The 24,523-nt window shown below is 34.7% G+C and overlaps 3 protein-coding genes across 3 annotated transcripts; 2 read left to right on the forward strand and 1 right to left on the reverse strand.

The window, feature by feature from the left end:
- Positions 1–519: 519 nt before the first annotated feature.
- Positions 520–6,745, reverse strand: LOC114128118 (U1 small nuclear ribonucleoprotein 70 kDa). The gene is made up of 10 exons (XM_027992552.2): positions 6,431–6,745; positions 6,231–6,348; positions 6,086–6,150; positions 5,310–5,372; positions 5,154–5,235; positions 3,469–3,570; positions 3,143–3,386; positions 1,738–1,932; positions 1,596–1,678; positions 520–827 (listed from the first exon to the last, which is right to left on the reverse strand). The coding sequence occupies exons 1-10, from the start codon at positions 6,572–6,574 to the stop codon at positions 682–684; spliced, it is 1,242 nt and encodes a 413-aa protein (XP_027848353.2). The 5' UTR covers positions 6,575–6,745; the 3' UTR covers positions 520–681.
- An 8,713-nt stretch (positions 6,746–15,458) lies between these two features.
- LOC126550281 (uncharacterized) lies at positions 15,459–16,465 on the forward strand. Its single transcript, XM_050201484.1, has one exon. The coding sequence runs from the start codon at positions 15,576–15,578 to the stop codon at positions 16,344–16,346; it is 771 nt and encodes a 256-aa protein (XP_050057441.1). The 5' UTR covers positions 15,459–15,575; the 3' UTR covers positions 16,347–16,465.
- Positions 16,466–17,609: 1,144 nt separating this feature from the next.
- Positions 17,610–24,322, forward strand: LOC126549689 (uncharacterized). Its single transcript, XM_050199722.1, has 2 exons — positions 17,610–20,551; positions 20,659–24,322. Exon 2 carries the CDS (start codon positions 22,388–22,390, stop codon positions 23,639–23,641), a length of 1,254 nt encoding a protein of 417 aa, XP_050055679.1. The 5' UTR covers positions 17,610–20,551; positions 20,659–22,387; the 3' UTR covers positions 23,642–24,322.
- Positions 24,323–24,523: the final 201 nt, after the last annotated feature.

Here is a 24,523-nt window from a genome sequence, read left to right on the forward strand (position 1 = left end):
CTATACACCTTAGTATAGAGTAAATTAGTTCATATAAGTATAAAAAATATAAATAGATATTATGTTAAAATAAAATCTACACATATTTTGAAGATGTCATTACTGCATAAAGTTAAATTCATAGTATATTTAAAAGTAAAAATATCATTTAAATATCTATAAAAAGTAATTTAATGATTGTATTATTTATATTTTTTAGTTCCACTATGATCTATTCAAGAGGAACATCTTAACTTTTCATAGCATCATCAAACACTTGTAATTTGTAAATTTTTTAAAAATTTGAACTTATATTTAATATACTTCATAACATAATGAATTAATTTTAATTTTGACAAATTAAGTAACTACAAGTATATTTAATAATGGAACACTTTTTTTGTTTAATTTTTATAACACTGATAAAATTACCTGTTTATGAATATTAATGTTTTATTATGATTGAGTAATTTATAGTATTTTACTATATAGGAAGTAATATACAAGGAATATCAATAGCTAATAAAAAAAAAAAAAAAAATTGAAGAAGTGGAATTTATTTACTTACTAATGTGTATAAACAGAAATTTGTTTTGAAACATTGAACTAAACAATAAATTTATTAATTTTTTAATTCCATTTTTCTTAAGTTTTACATATTTACTTATGTAAAAAATAGTCAATATAGTACGATACAGTCTATTAAATCATATTATTACTGTAACGTCCACCATTAGAATTGTCTTCATCGGGTTCTTCCTTTTTAACCATGTCTGGATCGTAATCATCATGGGGACTATTGTAACCATCATATTCGTTATTGTAATTGTCATAATTATTGTCATATTCTGAAAAAAAAACAAAAGAATTTATAAATACATAAATATTTCAAAATACTAATATTATTCATAATAAATACCAATGAACAGTAAACATTTTTAACCTTTTAAAAATAATAAATAATTTTAATTTATTTGACATGTTAACTGCTATATCTTAATCAGTAAGTTTTTCTTGGACTAAATTTTTTTAAATAATGACTAATAACATTATCTAACCATTCTAACCTATAGGTTTATCATATTAGTTTTATCATGTTAAATAGTAAATATTTCTTATTTTTCAGATATACTAAATTTAATAGATATTGAAAACAATAAGGCCCGTTCACATGGACGCATACTGAAAGGGCATGTTTTCAGTTACATTGAATAAGTTCATACACGCCACTCCGATAATGGATCATTTCACTCTCCGGTATTACGTGTATAAACTTTATCAATGTAAACTAAAAAAGCGCATGTATGATACATGTCTATATGAAACGGGCCTAATAAATGTGAAATCATCACAAAATAATCAATAATTGAAAAATTATAATGACCAGTTATAAATGTCTCTCATAACTGTTAACATATTAAAAAATAAATTAAAAAATCTTCCTAATCTACTGTCCTAGAAACATGTAATATTTAAAATGAAATAAAAAATGGGGAAACAACCCTCAACATTGAAGATGAAGCATTTTTCAAGCAGTGTTTTAAGATATAAAAAAAAAAAATACATCATTGTAAAACTAATTCATTGCTCATAATCTAAGATAAAAAAAAACTAACCATCAAGAGGTTCTTGTTTAATGTGAATTTTGTCATCACGTTCAGAGTTGTCTTTATCATGTTTGTCACGGCGATCTTTACTCCTGTGGAACATATAAGTGTTAGTCTATGAAATAGCCTTAAAATTAAAATGACATTTTACTTGTCTCGGCGATGATGATCTCTTTCTTTGCGATCCTTCTTACGTTCACGATCCCTAGAACGGCTACGCTTTCTTTTTCTTTCACGATCATGATCTTTATCTCTAGATTTGGAAACAGGAACCTCTTCAACTTCATCATACTCTACATCCCTAGCACGGTCTCTACTACGACGTCTCTTGCGTTCACGTGAACGTCTATAATAAAGTTTGAATATATTAATAAAATTATTGTGACTTTTCACTTATCAGCATAAATGCACTTAAGTGATCACATTTTGTTTAAATTTTTTATTTTTATATTTTATTGGTAAAATTTAACATTAATTTTCTTATCTATTATGAACTTATACACCTTAAAATTGGTTTTTACTCTGTCACCTATCAGAGGTATTTTTGCAGAACAAATTAGAGGATGTTTTTGATTTTCTAAATGGAGTAAAGTAACAAGTGCCAATCAACAGTTGTACTTTAAGAACTAAAGAATACATTTATTTGTATTTTAAATGTGTATAATTATGTATTTGAAAATAAATTATTGATAAGTAATTATTATAACATTAACTACAAAACTGGAAGTATCTGAAAATTTTGTTTAGATTGATTTGACTAGTTCAAAAAAAAAAAGTAAAATACAAATATGAATGGTTAAGTATACTTGTTCAAACTTTTCATTTGATAGTGTACCAATTAATTTTTAGTATACATTTACAAAACTTATTAAACAATTATTTTGTAATTCAAACTAGTTTGACTTACATACTACGATAATTCAGTTTTAAAACAAATAATTAAACATGTTAGTTTTTAAATTAGATAACTACTTCGAAGATTTAATTTCAATAAAAAATTTAAAACTATATTTTTAAATGTCAAACATGATGTTTTAGGTCAGTGCTTTTCAACCTGGGGGTTGTGGATGAATAACTAGAGGGCCTTGAAAATATTTATTTCATTTAAAATATTTACGATTATTTAGTAATTTTCTTTACATTTTAATAATTTATTTGTGTGAAATAGCGCATGTAAATTTAGTACTTCATTAAGAAAAAATAATTAATGATTTAGATTGAGGGAGGGGTCTAGATAGTTTTACATTAAATTAGGGGGGCCCTATTACAAAAAAGGTTGAGAAGGTAATTTTAGGTTATAAATCTAAAAATAAACACTTGTAACAATGTTAAACGTTAGATTTATGAAAAAAGATACAAATTTTTTTGCGTCAGTTAAATAACTATTTAAAAAATATAATTTAATAACACAATACCTAAACATACTATGTTTTACAACAAAAACAAAAATGTAATAACAATTTAGAAATCAGACATATACATGGTATTTGATACTTGATAGTTTTACCAATGGTTTCAATTATTATATATTAATTATAAATATAATTAATACATACGACTTAGAACGGTGACGTTTTCTTTCACGGTCTCTACTACGAGGACGTCTTGGTTCAAGTTCACGATCTCTATCTCGGTCACGATAATCACGTTCTCGATCTCTTTCTGTAGTAACACTACGTCCAGAACGGCTACCAGCCATTTCACGGGCATACCTTTCTCTTTCTCGTTCATTATCTTCCCTACCTGAATGTTTCAAATTGACTTCTGGTCCACCTCGTCGTGTACCCCCTAATCCACCTCCTAAATTATTAAATGAAAATCTATTAATATAAAATTACAGTAGTTTTTATTATAAATTAGGTTAAAAATAAAATTAATTTACCCAATCTTCTAGGAAGCCATCCTTTGACTGTGCGTGCTCTCTCAACATCCACCAATACTCTTCGTCCATCAATCTTTTTTCCATCAGCATGTTTATATGCAGCTATAATAAATATTATTGGGGGAAAACAATTAGACTGAACTAAGATTGTATATAAAACCTTGCTGTCGATAAGAAAAATTGAATAGTACCCGTCCCAATTCAAATGAGAATGTTTAACTAATTATTGAAATTCTTGAACAAAATTTGTTAATTGAAGAGTTGATAAGATAGCACAGATTGTATCTTTGAAATGTATTGGAACAAATTTAAAGTACATCAGAACCAGGACTTACCAACCTCATAAAAACAAAAATGTAAATCTCAAAGAAAAATTAGAAAATAATCAAATATTTAAGTACCTACCAATTATACTTATTTGCTATTCCCAGATTGATTTTTTTTAGCGCAGTTTGTAATGCCAAGTGAATCCAAAATTTGTCGATTTTTTTTTTTTTTTTTTTTTTTTTACTTTACCTGGGACGCCAATACTTACACATGGGCGCAAATTATTTTATAACCCAGTAAAATTAAGAATAAGAAGAAAGTGTAAATGAAATAAAAATATCACGTTTTCTTCCACCAATATCACATTAATCTTACCTTTGCATATTTTCATGCACGAAAGAATAAAATAAAATATAAAATATTATACTATTATTTAAACAAATAACATTACAGTTTACCATATGCTGTAATGTTATTAACATTACAGTTTACCATATTCTGTAATATCCCTAAGTTGTGTAATGTCCCATAAGTTGTTTTATTTTTAGTATATTAAATTAACTAATGTAAGTTAAATAAAAAAAAAAAATTAAATAACACTCGTTTACCAATAAATACGGGTTATTGAAATAACTAATAAGTAATGTACATTTAAGAATGTATTGTACTTGAGAAAATTTTTGGAAACTGAAATGATGGGTTAATTTATTTTTATAATTTGTATGTTGGGCTTACCACACATACAAACCTATTATCAACAAAGTCGTCTACGTATAATCACAGGGTCATTAAAGAAGCTCCAATCAGCGAGCTCTTCACAGTTCACTGCATCAAGAACAAAATACAATTATTAAAACTGTACCAGAATGTTTTTATTTTTAAATTTTGAATTTTAAAGATCATTGTTTTTAAGAACGCGCAAGGGTTGATATAAAACAAATATTTAAAAAATAATTTTTCAAACTGGCGAGTATTTAGATCTTGACATTTTTCAAAATAATATTAAGTTAAATTTGAAAAGTAAATTGATTATACTAATCCATACATATTTTGAAATTTTTATAATTTTTGTTTGCTTATTTAAAATGACTTCAGAATGTTTTTTTAAACAACCAGTTATTGAAATTATAAATAGGTTATTTGTTTGTGTATGGGTTGTTATATCGTTGAGCAAAGTAGCATTTTTTTATAATGTAAAAAACTAATTAAAATTAGTGGATAAAATAGAAATTATTTAATAATTGTGAAACTAGAAATTGAACGCCCAGGTGTGTCGGTTGAAAAACAACAAACAAATTTCCAAAATATTCATAGGCTAGTAAAATCAATTTTGGTAGACTTTAACCTCAACAATCGCCATTTGAGACCACCAGGTCAATTTTTGAATATAAAAATTAATCTAAATGTTAATTACTTACAATGCATATCACGTTCATATTCGTACTCAATGAAAGCATACCCTCTCGGTTTACCATCAATCTTATTATGTGTGACAACAATCTATAAAAATGAAATACAAGAGTAAGTTAATATCAAATACAAAATATTTAAATTAAATAATTTCAATAATTTACCTTTTTTATAGGACCGTAAAGTTCAAATTCTCTTCGTAATTTTGATTCAGATGTATCATAATTCTGAAATAAGCAATAATATTAAAAACAATTACCTAATAAATACCTATATATTATATGAATATCTTTCATTAATTAAAATTTAATAGGTAGGCCCAGTTTTATATTTATTGAATATAATTTGGAAATAATATTGACTTCTCAAGATATCCATATTAAAGTAATAAGCTATACTTCCTTATTCGCTATTATAGGTACTGGTTGCTATTAATTTTTTAAAATTAGTCACAAAATCAGATGATAAAATAACATTACAATAATAATCAACATTAATAAAGTACGGTATTACAATATTTATTAAATTTGTAGGTATACCTACAATATATTTTAGTATAAGATTAAGATCAATGTCATGGTATAGTCTTGATTTTTGAAGTATGTTAATTTAGTGTTTCGGTAAGTTTGTGGGAAAAAAATATATTTTATTATTTTAGTAATAACATTAAATTATTAAAAATATAGTGATTTTCTTCTGTCTATAAATAATAATATACTATACATTTCAAAATTGAATTTAATGATTTTTATAATTCTTATTGGACTATAAACCATTACTAGGTACTGTTAGTACTGTATGATTTAAATTTAATAAGTATTAAATTTTATTTTTTGTGATTAAAAATGTATTATTTCAATTATTATAATTATGCATATAGAGCCAAAGCCAAGTAGTAAAAGAATAATTAACAATCTGTACAAACTATAAAATTACTTACAATTCTAGCAACAAATAATGTTTTGAATGGATCTGTAGTAGCGTTTGCAACTGAATGTGGTTCCCCTAAAACAGAACAAGAACAAATGTTTATTCACAACAAACAAGTATATTATAAACAAAAAATGCATTAATTATGTACTTACATAAAGCAATTTCTTGTTCTAACTTGTATGCTACCTGTTCAGCCTTCTCTCGACGACGGCGTTCTAGTCGTTCTTCTCGGGTTTCGATTTTTGTTGGAGGAGGAGTGTCTTCGGGATCCTTGTTAATAAAAAAATTACATAATTAGAATAGGAAAATATGAAAAAAAAGCACTGGGCAAAGCTAAGTTTAGGTTACTCACTTCGAATAAATCCATAAAACTTCCGACGCCCAGATACCCGCGAGTCTTCTTCTCGTGCGGTAATTTGGCAACTGGCGGCAGGTAAGGGACTGGATCCCTCGGCGCGAAAAGCGCCAACAAATTGGGTGGTAGAAATTGAGTCATCGTATTTCGTTCGTTCCAACTATGTTACTTGTACTTGTGGACCTACTCAGTATTTACTAGCATAACAAAATTGTCATATTTACTAGTCAGTAGTCACTAAACAGTTTCGGCACTACGGTCCTACGGATCACTACGGCGTACGCCGTCGAATACTCGAATACGGAATAACACAATTAATAGTCAACCATTTTAATCAAAAGTCATGGAATAAAAAATCTACTAAACAGTAAACACAAACTCAACTGTGCATAGCAGCTGCTGGTGTGCATAGGATAAGGCTGGGGCAGTGGTGCTATACACGTCGTAATACGCCGCGTTGCAACCCGCGGCGGAAAACGCCGGTCGGTTTCCTTTTGGCGGGCGAACGCCAAAATAACGCGACGTATTACGTCCATTGGTATAGCTACTCAGATATAAACTAATGCATTTTCAATTCGACTGAAAACGCCGTGTATAGCCCCAGCCTAACTACCTATTGTTCCACAATTTTTTTCCTAAATCCACCTTTCCCAATGATATAAATTTCCAAATTTTACCTTTTTCCCATTTACAATGCTTATGTTTGCCCAAAAATTTATTCCGATGGATTATTTTTTCATTTACAACTTAGTTCCGGTAGAAATTTACTTCATAATCTGTTTGTTTCACAGGATTTGTTGTACAAAATATTTGAAACGTGTTCATTATTCACACGTGATAGATTTTGAGTATTTAGATTACGAATTCGGAATTATTAATTAAATTAAAATATATCTTAATTTGTGGATTAGATTAAAGATTAATCAGAAAATAAATGTGAGGGAAAAAATTTGAACTACGTGTAAATTCCAGTTATAGACTTATACAAAAAACAAATTAAGCTAGAACAATTTTTTACGAGTGTTTTAACTTAAAATTTTAACAAGTATCATAAAGACTTAACATACAAAGTTCACGTCATAAATTGCTTTTACAACATTTCAAAAATATAAGTATAGGTAATAATGTTACGAACTCCAATGTGGCTATAAGCTATAGGCTGAACGCTGAAGAATAGAATTTAAATAATTCTAACACAATCTGCTAGTGACTATTGTTGTATATGTACCTACTTACGGTTATTAAATAAAAATCGACTAAATCCAAAGTAAAATAATATTAAGACTAAATCGTGTGGTGTTAACTAGTGTCTAGTTACACTGTAGTGTGTAGACAAAAAAGGAAGGTCACCAGTAATAAGCTGTTGTTTGTAGCCAATACATCGTAAAAATCTTCTTTGAACACGCTCAAGTGATTCGTTTAGACCTTTTGCTACGAATTCCATAATACTGAACAATATTCAAGTATTGACCTGACAAGTGAGAGACGTGATGTTTTGAAACAGATTTCGTCCTTGAATTCTTATATATTTCTAATTAAAAAACCGATATTTTTAAGCTTTAAAACAGACTTGTTCTTTATATAAGATGAAACATAAGAACATCAGGTTTTGCTGAAAGATCACCCCGAGATATATCACCAAGAATGGAATATTCATATTCTAATTTTCTTCGAGAACGATTAAACGATATTTTGACAAATTTCGAAGTGTATATAATCTATAACGAAAAAAAACGAATAGTAAAATTATTAAATGCATACAATATCATGGTGTTATATATTTTTTTTAAAAACACATTTTTTTGCCAATTTCCCTTTGTATTAGCCTTTATACAATTATACCAAAGGTTTACGTAAAAAACACAAAAAACAAAACAACCAGAAATATGTCGAAACACAGCCACAAGATACCTATCCGCTGAGTCTTCGATTTTCCTAAGGCCATTTTTAAATATCATCTTGTCCCAACAAACTTCAAACGGGGCTTTTTTTGTCCCATTAAATTTACGTTATTATATACCCGGTTATCTTATATAACTAATCGGATTTGTCGTATTGTATTGATTGGATCTTTATAAAATGTACATAATATAGGTACACTTATTGTACCTATTGTGTATGTATTTATCGATATCAAGATGACAATATTATGTAGATCACGTAACTAAATAAACTGCTAATCTGTCTTGTGGAAAAAAACTCAAACAACTGTAATATAAATAATATAATGTGAAATTATCGCAATATTTTGTAAAGAAAATAGATAATCTAAGGTTGAGTACAGATCGGAATGGAAAACATAATTACAAAAAACGTATACGACTGCGCCGCTTAGGTGCAAAACAAATCAGAATGAATTCACCCACACGATGAAAAGTTCAAGCACCTAGCGGTAGATAGCGCTGCCAATATGATCCCGACGCGTGGTAGTGGTTGACTAATAAATATTATAACTCTACAAGCGTATAATACATGTAATGGTACGCAAAAGTATACACACGAAAACCCAGAAGAAATTTCCGTGTTATTTTACAATTTAGCGAAACACAATCGGTTATTAAAACATTTATTCGCATAAACAAAACTATAAATAAGCACACATACCTCAACCTCTTTATATATTATACAAACATTGCTGTAGTAATATAATATTTTAAATACAATGCGCTCCAATATTATAAATATATTAAGTTAACGACGTTTTCTCTAGTATATTCTATGCAAACTGTTTTACTCAATTTTTAAACACAGAATCATAAAATAACGTACATAGGTACCTACGTATAATTTATCGTTAAGAATTCCTTTATCGTGTACCTAAACCTGGATATGAGCAACAGCCATTTAAATTTATTTCAAAAAAACATATTTATATTTAATAATAGTCGATATTTCTAATGTTTTTTAGAAAAGTTTTTCTATTTGTTTATATAATATTATATAAAATGGCAATATTGCATACACATATTTTCATTACTGATATTATGTTCAGCGACGTTTTGGGTAGGCAATTCAGGTACACCCATTGAACTCTATATGATAACTGGAATGCTCACCAAGCAGTGTTGCCCGAAAGAGGATGTTAGAATGAGATAGCACATACTAATGGTGTTACTATCTTTGTCTTGCACATGGCGCTAATATCTTAATTTCATATTTTACCGCGATATTATTCTAGTTTGGTTCTTATAATGTAGTTGCACCTCATTATTTTTTTTAACTTCCACAAAATATTTTTTATTAATTTAATAAAATATAAATAATTAAATGATAAATAAATAGTTTATTAGTTTATAATTATAATTTAAAATAATATAACAAGTACTTACGCTATTTACCTGGAGCTATATCTACTACTTACTTTAGATTGTACTTACTACTTTCCTAACTTAGGCTTAATATTGTAGATTTATAATTAAGGAAATATTAATACTGGAAATATCCAGTAAACAAAATCTGCAATACATTTTTGTTATACTTCATGGCCAAAATTTCCTAAAATAAATAAATATTTAAAGATACTATGATACTTTGTAGATACTTTAACTATATTCATAACCTTGGAGTTATATGATCTGTTATGTTAAGTTGACTTCAGCTAGATATTTTTCCTGTACTGACAATAAAACTATAAATTAATAAAAAAAGGTATTACAGTTAAAATAAACTATCAAAATATTCATTTAAATACCATTGTAAAATATAATAGTTTAAAATAAATAGATTTATTAAATTTTAAAGCATTAAGCATAAAGCATATTAAAATAAAAGCATACACTACAAGTTAACAATGTTATATTATGATAAATAAGTGCATACATGAGCAGTAGTGTTGAAATAAAAGCATGCAATGAAAATATATATTAATTGTAAAATAAATCAAGCTTATATAAAAGTATTTAACATGCACAATTTTCAATGACAAGAGTACTGAAGTCCTAGTATTGTATACAAAAAAAATTTAAAAATTGGATTCAAAAGTATAATTAAATATAAACTGGTTATATATTATAACACACAAAATAACTTTGTAAACACATGTAACCAATATTATAAAACTCAGGTTAAACATGATTAAATAAAATAAGTTTATTTAATTTGTGCCTAAGAGATGATTTTAAACCTTGATTTTGTTGTGTCAATTTTTTACACTGAGTATGGACTCTTAAAGTACAATAGTATGAAGATATAAATTTTACTATTTTCATTTCGTGTAATTCTAAAGTGCACGTATCAATAATTGGATGTATGGGATTTATATTTTTTACTTGATCCAAAAATTGTCTTTGCACTTTTAATATAATATCTTTTTTAAAGTTATTATTTAAAACGCAGAAGGCAGAACAAAAGTCAAAACGTTAAACGAATAACGAATTTAAAATGTGTTGGTAATCAATTCATATAACCATGTGTGATAAAAAAAGATAGCAACACCATTCTTATCTGCTGTCTTTTTCTAACACGCTATCTCGGTTATGTTTACATTGGTCTTATGACTGGTGAGCATTCCAGTTATCATATAGAGTTCAATGGGTACACCACTGTCTTGCAATCATTATTATTAATATTCTTGTCATTTCGTAATTTATTATCACAACTAGTGGCTGGCGGAAACTCAACAGTGTGTCTTGTGATTTTTGCGGTCCAATAATATGGACACTGCTCCAAATAAATGGACATTTCACACTTCTGCCAAAAACGAACTGGTTTGATGTTTTTTATTTTTTTGAGAACTGAGTCCGACTATTTGGACACATTTTTAATTATAATTTATAAAAAAATAATAATAATAATAATAAAATGAATTAGAATTAACTTTTCAAAAGTTAATTTCTATCGGATCCACGATGACGATGACGGTGCCCCGTGTCGCATACGAGTCGATCACGAAAACGTTATCGTGAGCGGTCGCGTTTCGCCAGCGAGCACGGCGGACGGTCGCCCAGACGGTCCGTCGACGAGAACGGTCGTCGTGACGCGCGGCCGTCTCCGGCGGTGGTCTCCGCCGCGACCTCCGGCTGCGTGGTCTCCGCTGCGGTAACCGGCGGCCGTCTCCGCACACCCGCTCTTACCGAATTGTCAACTTTACAAATTTCTATCATTTCTCAACTCCTCGCGTGTGCACTGGCGTACACATATTACACAGCGTTTCATCATCATAGAACGTATATTCGTAACAACTCTCCGGAGTTACGGTCCACAGAAGCGGTGGGACGATCGTACGTTTGACCTAGTGTACGGATGGCATAGATCCAGTGATCCCGTATGGGGTTCCGCGATTCGGTCCCGCATATACACTACCGTTACACATACACACACACACACAATGATTTCAAAACAGAAAAAATCGTATGTCATTCAACGACTTCACAGCGACCGAACGTGATCGGATCTGGGTCAGAGACGAACGCATTGTAAGACCATAAATGTGACGCACGAGACGGGTAGTTTTTACACGTACCCGTAACGCGGGGACCACCGATTTGTGTGTCATCGTCACGAACCATTGCCGCAATCGGACCGCTGACGACGACACGTAATTTCTATTTTCACGCTAGGCCCCGTATTCACGAAGCGAACACGAAAAACCGATTCTCGTGTCGTCGTCACTGACCGTGTTGTCGATCGGACCGCTGACGACGACACGTAAATTCTCTAACGCCGTATAGCGAATACGTTTACTTGTCGTCCGCGCGTTCCGCGTTATACAACCTGTCCATACCTGTCCTTATAAATATATGATCATCTTACGGTATAATGTTGAGGGGGTGGGGAGGGGACCGTAATGAGGCGTGAGTAACAAGATTGACAATACCGGCGGCGGCGGCGACGACGACGACGATCGTTACAATCCCCGATATCATTACCGCAGCTATTACCGAAACGGTTTCTGCTACCGTTGCGACAGCGTCATCGGTGTCCGTTTACGCCGATCGTGAGTAGATTCGTAAGTTAACTCGTAGACGTCAAAATAACACTTGTAGCAGTCGTCGGCGTCGTCGACGTCACCGTCGTAGTTTTACCCGACACCGTGCGGACACGCGTGCGAAACCGTGTTTTGTTGATCTCGATGGGACCGCTAACGTGCCACGTGTTTTCAAACGTGGCACCGTATACGGGAGCGCGCTCGTTTTGTTATCGTATGCGCGTATTGTATATTGTTGTAACACTTGGAATAGAAAACCGAAATTTTAGAAAATTTGGAACACAATTATTAAATATGTCTGTATAACTTATTTATAATGGTGACGCGTCGGCACGTAAATTCACTTATAATGGCAGGCGCCGTATTCGGCGGAAAAAAAACCAATAAATCACGATCACTACGCAACGTATTAGGCGTGGTCCGTGACAGGTACGTGTCCGCTCAGGGGAGCAAGTTTTATAATTCTGAGATTTTTACAATTGTGTTTCCTGTTTATCGTTCTCAATGTCATTCAACTGGGTTCTGAAATACCGAGAATACGTCGAAGGTTATTGTATGTTAGGGCCTGAACAGACGACAGGCTTTTGCCGGACGGCAAAAATCGGACGGCGAACGCCGGACGTTCGAATCTCAAAAGGTATGCCGTCCGGCAATTTTGTATGTTATAATTTTAGAAATCAACCATTATCAGGTAGAGTAAAGTTAAAAATTATTTTTGTTGTGAGCTCAGTTGAGAGTGTTATGTTAAGTTATAACCATGGACTCCACGACACTAGCATTAATTGCACTGCAATACTTGCAAAAAAAAGAAAAAAGAAAAATTAAAAATCGTCGTTGGTGGATACATCCGGTATTATCCAATAGGATGAGTCAAGGGCAATTTATAGCGACTTATAATGAGCTAAGAACTAATGAAGGTAAGTTTAATAGATTATAGGTAAGTAAATAGATTATAAAATTATATAAGCAATACCTACATGTATTTAGTATTAGGACTATTAGTTTATTATTTATTAATTATTCATCAAAAATAATAGGTACTATGTTATAATTTGTTGGGTAATATATTTCCTCACAAGTCACATTATTACATATATTATAATAAAACAAGTTACTTATAACGAAAATTGTTTTATAAGCTAATTTTTTTTTTTTTTTTTAGATGAATTTTTTAGTTACACACGAATGTCTATGTCTACATTTGATGAACTGTACAATTTTTTAAAAATAGATTTAACAAAGGAATCAACCGATATGAGGATCCCTATTGGTCCAATGGAACGTTTAATTATATCATTAAGGTAGATGTATAGTAAAATATTTTACTCACACACATTTCAATCTGATAAATGTTAGAAAAGTATTTTATTTAAAAAATTTTAATTATACATTTAATATTATGTTAGTTATAATTCTTATTTATTTCTTAAATAGGTAAATAATTGTTAGTTTTATTTTTAAGGATGAGTAGATGATAGATCATATGGAGAACGTTGAAATGAATTTGTTGAAGTCGATTTCGAATAATCATGAGTTGAAGTGTCAGATGCTACGGTTGTGTTTGATTGGTTATACTGCAATGGTTGATTTTGTTGAATTAATGAAGATGTAGTTGGCTGTGTTTGAGAGAAATTTTGATGAAAATAGAAATTTGTAGATTGATTTTGTATATAAGCATCTGAAAGTATTTGGTTGTTGTAGTCTGATGAGTATAAATTTTGTTGAGGTTGATGAGCTTGATGATAAGTTGGAATTTGGCTATTGTTTGGTTGTTGATATACTTGGTTGGTATCAATTTCAGATAAATGTTGATACTTGCTTATAAGTAAATTCATTTCTGCTTTAAGCTTTAACTTATATTGTAAAGGAACTCTTTTAATTTCCGGTATTAGTGACATGGCAAAATAATAATCTTCATCTTCGGATTTTGATTTTTGTTTAATAAAATCTAAAATAGTTTGAGCTTCTTCATTTTCACGAGTGCGTTTCGTTGTTTTTTTGTGGTCGACTTTTTTTTGTTTAGAATTTGTTTCGGTAGGACTGACGACATCATTCGACTGGTCCGAACAGATTGATTGATTGTCAATATCATTGCCTTCATAATAATTAGAATCCGTCCTAAAAAGATAAATAGATAATTATAATAAAATTGAGAAGAAATATCGTTAATTAGTATTCAATAATAATTTATAATTAAATTAAATTTTACAATATGTTTTGTTAAAATAAAATAACAATATACAAATAGATAGGTAACTAAAAAATATAATGAAATAATGTTGTTGAAAATATTATACTCACTGTCTTTGTTCAAATGTTGAGTCTAAAAAATCCAAAAAATTGGCATATAAATATTTTTTTGTTTTTTTTGCGCCTGCGCCCGAACTTTGTTTAGTCTTTCTTTTATATTTTCTATACGAGTCACGTACATTGTTCCATTTTTTTTTCAAATCTGTTTCTACATCATCAAAACAAGCAACCAATATATTTTTTTTAATTTAAAATTCTCAGTATTACCATCAAAATAAAAAAAAAATAGTTAAAAATGGGAATTTTTAAGCAAAATTGGTATTTAACAAAACTAATTTTGGTTTTTTGGTGTAGGTAACTATAAAACAAATGACCATAGATTCACAAAATTTACACCAAATGTTTAATTTATCATTTCTTATACTTAAAAAAATTTTCAAAATATTTTGACTTGTTTTGAGCTGTTTACGAGCATTAAAATGTTTTATGTTTTTTATGTTTTTATTTTTTATAAATATCGATAAAATTGTATTTGTTGGGTCAAAATGCTTGAAAATTTAATTAAAGGCTCTTCACTCATTGTTTCAATATACTATAAGGTAAAAAAAAAAAAAAAAATATACATGCAACAATTTTTTTATAAGGTTTTAAAGTTTAAAAATAATTAAATAATAATAAAAAAAAACCTAATTTCTTGTCAGGTAGCACTACTGTTAGCCTTTCTATTCTATAATTAATATTATTTTATGTTACCACACTTACTTATTCTACCTTATCTAATGTCTATATAGATTATAAATATACTCTTCTTAAAAATTAAAAATAAAGGTTTTAAAGGTACATTTTTTTTTTATTAGATATTTAGCCACTGGCTGTTCATTTTCTGAACTTCGGGTAAATTTCAAAGTCGGTGCAAGTACCGCCCGTGGCATAGTTTTAGAAACATGCATTATAATTTGGGAAAAAATGAAAGCTTTGTGCATGCCAGAATTGACAAGAGAAGAATGGCTAGAAATAGCCAAAATTTACGCAAAAAAAGCCAACTTTCCTAACTGCCTCGGAGCTATTGATGGAAAGCATATCCGAATTAGAAAACCTAAGAATACGGGATCAGATTATTTTAATTATAAAGACTATTTTTCTGTTGTTTTGATGGCCGTTGTTGATGCAAATTATAGATTTTTAGTTGTGGACATTGGTGCTTATGGCAAAGGTTCGGATTCACTTGTTTTTCAAAACAGTAATTTTGGTAAGAGACTTCAACGTGGAGAACTAGATCTTCCACCACCATCGAACATTGAAGGTTACAATGGATCAGCTTTTCCTTATGTATTTTTAGCAGACGGAGCTTTTCCATTATGTGATCGAATAATGAGACCTTTTGGTGGTCATAACTTAAACATAAATCAACGGATTTTTAATTATCGGTTGAGCAGGGGTAGACGATTTGTTGAGTGTGCGTTTGGTATATTAGCCAACAAATGGCGATTATTCCATACACCAATTGCATTGGAACCAGATAACGTGAACCATGTGCTTAAAGCAGCATGTATACTGCATAACTTTGTAAGGGAACGTGATGGTGTCAATTTTGAAGATGCGACATCTTATCAAGATTTTAATGCTGTGGAGTTTCCAAATAATACACATAGACCCGCAAGAACAGTACGCGATAATTTTGCAACATATTTTATGAGTCCTGAAGGAGAACTTCCATGGCAAATGACAAAAATTTAAAAATGAACTTTAATATGTTCCTGGTTTTTGATAATAATTATAATACTTGTAATTTAAAAAAAAAAAAATTCTCTGTATTAAATTTATTTATTTATTTTATTTTAATTAACATAAAAGACAACTCCTTTTTTTAAAATAATAAAATAAATTTAGTACAAGTATCATCTGTTAACATATATATATTAACAGTATTATAAATAATGATTCTGTAGATTATATTATTAAAATCTAAACGATACTAATAAACGACTATATAATATAAACGACAGTATATTACAAACTTACCTGCTTTCTTTTTACTGCTCAGTGACAAATCATCCCAACTGTCGTAAAATAATTTACAAACGTCATTCCAGCTATTATCTTTTTTAATTTTATTGGAATAATCGGGATCTGTCATATTCCAAATAGCAGGATGGGATCGCACTACATCTATTAATTTTTCATAATCCAAATCTTCCATAACACTTTCAGGTAATGAATCCATTTTAAAAAAATATATTTTTTTTAAATTTCATCTTGATTGTGTACGAATGAAATATGAATAAATACTGAGTTAAATTAATACATGCGAGTGTATCCAGTTTTTGACAATATTATGCAAGTTCATACCAAAAGCAAACATGCCCATGCATGGATAGTAATTGCACGCTACATTACTGTATTATACTGTCTATATAGTATATACCTACTACAATTAATTATATATTAATTAATTATAATTTAAAATAACCCATGGATGGCTTTTATACATATATCTAAATCAATAAAGGGATATTATTTGGAGGGTCTAAAATGCTAAATTTTAGTCAGAGGGGACCAAGTAGTAAGTATACCTTCTCTAGTTGCTCCACCTAAAAATTATAGTTGTAAAATAATGTAAGAAATGAAATACACATCGGAGCACCGGACGGAGATCGCCGGACGTGTGTTCAGTCATATCATTTTATATGTATTTTACTATGACGCGTAATTATCTTCCGGTGTTTTGCCGTCTGCCCGCCGGATACCATCTAGCGTGGTAATTTAGCCGGACCGGTGAGTTCTGCGGTGAACTGACCGTCCGGCAAAAACCTTCAACGTCTGTTTACTCTAATCTAACTCAATGTAAATAAAGACCGTCCGATTTTTGCCGTCCGGCAAAAACCTGTCGTCTGTTCAGGCCCTTATTCGAAACATTTGGTTTGTTGCCAAATTTTCGCCTATACTCGATCATAAATCACGACAATCGCGCGCATTTAAATGAATAAATTTAAAACTTAATCCGCGCGGCTTATCGTAACAAAGGTCACGGTACGTTTCAAAACGCGCGCCACGTAAAACCTGTTTCTAGAATTCGTAGAATTGGAATTAATTTATTACACGGCGATGTCGGCACACCTATCGCGCACGTCCATTGACAGTTACATACGACCTTGTTATTCTTTTATCTATAACCCAAACCCCGCTGTCAGAGTGCCAAATTATTTATTCATAATGGATACTACGCAGCGTGTTAGACTATAGTCCAAAACCCGGGGCGTCGCGTAGGTTGTATAATAAGTACATGGAAATGAATAAATTTAAAACTCAAGCAGAGTGGTTTATCGTATCGAAGGTCACGGTACGTTTCAAAACGCGCGCTACGCGAGACCTGTATCACCTATGCCATAACTAGATGCATAAATACCAAATCTTTCACTGTACCCAATTCAGGATCTCGCGATCGTCCGACTACAAAAAAAAATAGTCAATATCTAATTTTTCGGTTTCTACCGCCGCTGCGACGTCGTGATCGGTGTTGTCCGTTTACGCCGATCGTAAGTAAACTCGTAGCCGTCAAAGTAGTAATTGTAGTCGTAGTCGTCGTCGTCGTCGTCGGTGTCGTTGACGTCTCCGTCGTAGTGTAAATCCCCGACCATCGCGCGAGGTTGTTGACCTTGTCAAAAGCAATACTGATCGATGATACTTGTTATTCATATGACCTCGGTTAATAGACGTGTCTATTACTACATAGTCGGATGAGCGGGCGTGGACCGATATGTGCGGCGCACATTCGTGAAATGCCACCTTGCTGTATAATGAGTACATGGAAATGAATAAATTTAAAGGTCAAGCCGAGTGGTTTATCGTATCGAAGGTCACGGTACGTTTCAAAACGCTCGGACCGCTGACGATGACACGTAAATTCATTTTTCATGCTAGGCCCCGTATTCGATGCGATCACGAAAAAACCGATTTGTGTGTCATCGTCACGAACCATTGCCGATCGGACCGCTGACGACGACACGTAAATTCTACACCGTATACGGAACGTGCACGTGTTGTAATCGTATGCGTGTTTTGTATATATACCGGTTGCGCTTAGCGGCTCCGCTCAGTGTATCGCGAACAGCATCCGAGTGCACGTCGAAATTTCAACGTTCGATAAAATTCTATCTTTTCTCTTGGCAATTCACGCGTGCACATGAATACAAACACACACGCACATATTACATCGCGTTTCATCACCACAGAACGTATATTCGTAACAACTCTCCGAAGTTACGGTCCACAGAAGCGGTGGGACGAGTGTACGTTTGACCTAGTGTACGGATGGCATAGCTCCAGTGATCCCGTATGGGGTTCCGTGTTACGGGTACGTGTAAAAACTACCCGTCTCGCGCGTCACTTTTACGGTCTTACAACGTGTTCGTCTCTAACCCGGATCCGATCACGTTCGGTCGCTGTGAAGTCGTTGAATGACATACGATTATTCTGTTTTGAAACCATATCATTTATATATATATATATATGTGTGTGTGACCGCTGACGATGACACGTAAATTCATTTTTCATGCTAGGCCCCGTATTCGATGCGATCGCGAAAAACCGATTTGTGTGTCATCGTCACGAACCATTGCCGATCGGACCGCTGACGATGACACGTAAATTCACTTTTCATGCTAGGCCCCGTATTCGATGCGATCGCGAAAAACCGATTTGTGTGTCATCGTCACGAACCATTGCCGATCGGACCGCTGACGATGACACGTAAATTCACTTTTCATGCTAGGTCCCGTATTCGATGCGATCGCGAAAAACCGATTTGTGTGTCATCGTCACGAACCATTGCCGATCGGACCGCTGACGACGACACGTAAATTCGCTGTTTACGATAGATGCCTCGGTAGTAATTTCGGCGCATGTACGTTTTGTTATCGTCCGCGTGTTCCGTATGTAAACCGTATACGTATCATTATAAGTATACGATCATCTTACGGTATGGGGAGAATGTGGGTTGTTCATGAGTCCACGCAACCGGATTGGCTACATCTCTAGGCGCGAGTGATGAAATTGACGATACCGGCGACGACGTCAACGACTGCTATAGTTCCCGACATCATTACGTACACAAACGACGATTTCTGCTACCGCTGCGACATCGACATCGGTGTCTGTTCGTGGTCGACGTCACCATCACCGTCGTAGTCTTACACTTAACGCCGTGCCGAACCGCGTGTGAAACCACGTTTAGTTGATCAGTTGATCGTGACCGGACCGTTAACGTCGACACTTTAAAAACGCGACACCGTATACGGAACGTGCACGTGTTGTAATCGTACACGCGTTTTGTATATATACCGGTTGCGCGTGGCGGCTCCGCTCAGTGTATCGCGAACAGCATCCGAGTGCGCGTCGAAATTTCAACGTTCGATAAAATTCTATATTTTCTCTTGTCAATTCACGCGTGCACATGAATACAAACACACACGCACATATTACATCGCGTTTCATCACCACAGAACGTATATTCGTAACAACTCTCCGGAGTTACGGTCCACAGAAGCGGTGGGACGAGTGTACGTTTGACATAGTGTACGGATGGCATAGCTCCAGTGATCCCGTATGGGGTTCCGTGTGATGGGTACGTGTAAAAACTACCCGTCTCGCGCGTCACTTTTACGGTCTTACAACGCGTTCGTCTCTAAACCGGATCCGATCACGTTCGGTCGCTGTGAAGTCGTTGAATGACATACGATTATTCTGTTTTGAAACCGTATTATGAATTTGTGTGTGTGTGTTTATCCGCCGGGATTATCGTATCGAAGGTCACGGTACGTTTCAAAACGCGCGCTACGCGAGACCTGTTTCTAAATGTCGTAGAATTGAACGAAATGGTTCGTGACGATGACACACAAATCGGTTTTTCGCGATCGCATCGAATACGGGGCCTAGCATGAAAAGTGAATTTACGTGTCATCGTCAGCTGTCCGATCGGCAATGGTTCGTGACGATGACACACAAATCGGTTTTTCGGGATCGCATCGAATACGGGGCCTAGCATGAAAAGTGAATTTACGTGTCATCGTCAGCGGTCCGATCGGCAATGGTTCGTGACGATGACACACAAATCGGTTTTTCGCGATCGCATCGAATACGGGGCCTAGCATGAAAATTGAATTTACGTGTCATCGTCAGCGGTCCGAGCGTTTTGAAACGTACCGTGACCTTCGATACGATAAACCACTCGGCTTGACCTTTAAATTTATTCATTTCCATGTACTTACTATACAGCAAGGTGGTATTTCACGAATGTGCGCCGCACATATCGGTCCACGCCCGCTCATCCGACTATGTAGTAATAGACACGTCTATTAACCGAGGTCATATGAATAACAAGTATCATCGATCAGTATTGCTTTTGACAAGGTTAATAACCTCGCGCGATGGTCGTGGATTTACACTACGACGGTGACGTCAACGACACCGACGACGACGACGACGACTACTACTACTACAATAACTACTTTGAAAAATTAGATATTGACTAGTCGGACGATCGCGAGATCCTAGATTATAGATTTGGATTTTCAAAAAGGCCAAAAAGTGTCACAATCAACACTGCTCCTTTGTAGTACATAACGAAATTATTATTTCCTGCTCGATGGGTATACGACGTTCAGTTTAAGATGAAAATAACTCGACAACCTCAGTGGTGCGATCACCCATTTACCTTGAAGGACAAAGCAATATTGTTATTTCCTGCTCGATAGGTATACTGTGTCCGGGTTAACATGTGAAATTATTTGACGACCTTAGTGGTCCGTTCGCCTATGGATATTGAAGGATACGCGCACACACACACACACACTGTTCGCGCCACACGTCGACGTATTCTCCGATTATTATTATGTTTGTCTACAAATAAAAAGGTATATTTTCTGTTTAACATTTATATTATTTTGTACGGGGCCGTTGGCCAAAATACGTTGCACAACCGCATGAGATTCGGTATACAGTCGGTCGGCACACTGTCTGGTCGATCGTCGCGAATAAAACGCTGCAACGGGCACGTTTGACGTCGGGAGGCGTACAGGTGAGCTACTAACCTCCCGCCGACTGTAAAGGGCCGAATCTATGTACTGTGTCATAAATGTTCATTACACCAATAACGGTATAAGGGCTCATGGGCGAGCAAGGACAAAGCGTTCGGCGACCCGCGCGCTCTGCGCCGGAGGAGCCCGGGTCTGCACGCTGGCTATGGTGCCACACTTTACAAAAACGGCCGGTCCCGCGTTCTATGATAAGACGGGGACGTGCCCACGCGCTTTAGCCAATCACAAGCCAGCGATTGCGTATCTTCAGACGTCAACGAATCACAGGCCACGGAGGGCGTAGTTACGACCACAATCGAAGACAAGCTCGGGTGGCTTCGGCAACTTCAGCGATTACACAACGCCGCCGTCTATAAATACCAGTGCGGAGCACAAAATCATTCAGTATTCAGACTACCTCAACCGTAGCAAGACCTACCCAGGCAGACTTGCGCGGTTTTGGGAACTCTGAACGTACACGGCACCTGGCTGTAGCAAGACCCACCCGGGCAGACTTGCGCAGCTAAGGGACCATTGCCTACGTGACGACTGCAGTAAGATCCACCAAGGGCAGACTTGCGCAGTCGGACCGTAGGCAATAACATAGCCAAGCTACAAGAGCGAACGCCCGGCAACTAATAGAGGATACAGTCCACTCAACCAAGGCAGTGTACACAACATTGGTCATCTTCGAGCCGGATCAGGATGGCTGCCGAACTAAGAGATCTCGTCAGTCGTCGGGGAGCAATGAAGCGGCAGATCACTGCCTTTCAGAAATTCTTTGACAACGGCAACTTTTCAAATCCATCGACGATCATGGAACTAGGAATGCGAACTACGAGGCTTGAAGCTGCTTACGGAGCCTTCCTCAACAGTCAAACGCGTATAGAAATATTGGATCCCCGTGAAGAACAACTAGAAGAACGCTTGGCTGTAGAAACAGCCTACTATGAGACTATTTCACCAGCTATGGTTTTTCTCGAATCTGCAAAAACAAATCAAAGGAGAGCAAGCGAAGCCTCAAGCCGCCAAAGCTCTGCGGACAACATGGGACGATATGACACCCAATCAGCTATAAGACTGCCGCCAATCTCACTGCCGGAATTCAACGGAGATTACAAACAGTGGCTGAGCTACAGGGACACGTTTGAATCACTTGTTCATAGCAACAACCACCTTCCGGATATCCAAAAATTGCACTATCTCAAATCTTCATTGAAAAACGAGGCGGCTCAAGTCATTGAGTCCTTGGAAACTTCATCTGCGAACTATTTGTCAGCTTGGGAACAGTTACGCGAACGATATGACAACAATCGAAAAATGGTCGGAATCCACTTCCATGCAGTATGCAGTATGTCACCAATAGCAATAGCATCGTCAGTTAATTTGAGAAGGCATCGGAACGGTTTAAATAGTCATCTACGAGCCTTGAAGGCTCTCAAGCTTCCGGTAGAACATTGGGATGCCCTGGTCATTCACCTAATGGTAGAAAAATTGGACGTGGAATCACACCGTCTGTGGGAATCTAGCCGCTCCAGCGACTCACTTCCTTCAATGCAAGATTATCTGATATTCTTGAATCAACGATGCCTGATTCTGGAGTCCATTGAAACAAGATCAAGCTACTGTCAAGCAGCGCGACCAACCTCATATGACGACAACACTAATCAGTACGCACCAAAAAAGCGATCCTACACCACCGCCTTCGCCACAACTGACAAGTCAATCTCATCATGTACAACATGCAGTGGCGGCCAACACCCGTTGTACGCTTGCCGAGGGTTCCTGGGAATGACCATCAGCGTACGCAGAGAACACGTGCGTTCAAAACGACTATGCTACAACTGCCTCCGCCCGGATCACGCAGCTAGGCACTGTTCGATAACGTTACACCATGGGCTCGTTACGTTTTCCGTGTCCGATGTTTCAAGATCGTCGACGGGCATCCGGTCGAAATAATCGAAGACGCTGACGTCGTGCAGACAAAAGTCGTCGTCTTCAACACCGTCCGTGAGCCAAGGTAAACGTTTTTTAGCATTCGAAGTGATAGATGTGTTCTCCAACACGCAAAACTGCTCGAAACGATTCAATTCGTGTAAAAACAAATTCGCCCACTGTACCGGCGCCAACGCTGGACCTTTGCGCACCAGGGCGGGTCCCAACGCGTACGACAGGTAATTGTGGCCCAACACGAATAACAGTTTCAATGTCGTCTTATCGATATTGAACCGCGTTTTCGGTGTTCTACTCAACATGTTCGCCGTCAACAGTATTGCCCGTTTAAAACTCTTTGTCAACCTTCTTCGAGTACACAAACGGTATTAACTTGGCCTCGTACCAGTCAATATAATTTTTCGTATGTAGTTCAAAAAAGTCTTCTTGCATTTCATGATCAAACCTGTCGAGTCTACTATACACACCGGTCTTGACCAAATACAGTCCAAACCAATACGCTGGTATCATAAACAGGTTATCGATTTTAATGCAGAGTTTCAAAGGAACGTCCGATTCTCGGTTGAAAAACCGGCTCAGCAATCGAAACACGTCCATTTTCGTAAACACGGCCGTATGCTTTGTGTACGTGTCGTTCGGCGAGCGCATGGTTTCGAAAAATTTACTCCGCCGTTCCTTGTCGCCAAAGTTGAAGGGTGGTGTGACATTGTAAACATCCAACGGTATATGTATTCCCGGTTTTTTACAAGCGTGTTGTACGTGTGTGGAAATTGAAGGTGATGTAGTTTCATGTCCGAAAAAAAACCACCCAACAGTTCGTACACATCGACATCAGGTTTTAATGCCAAGAACGCGGAAACGTGCTTCTTCAGCAGTAACAACGATACG

The sequence above is a fragment of the Aphis gossypii genome, chromosome 2 (genome assembly GCF_020184175.1).
Source record: "Aphis gossypii isolate Hap1 chromosome 2, ASM2018417v2, whole genome shotgun sequence".
Classification (NCBI taxonomy): domain Eukaryota; kingdom Metazoa; phylum Arthropoda; class Insecta; order Hemiptera; family Aphididae; genus Aphis; species Aphis gossypii.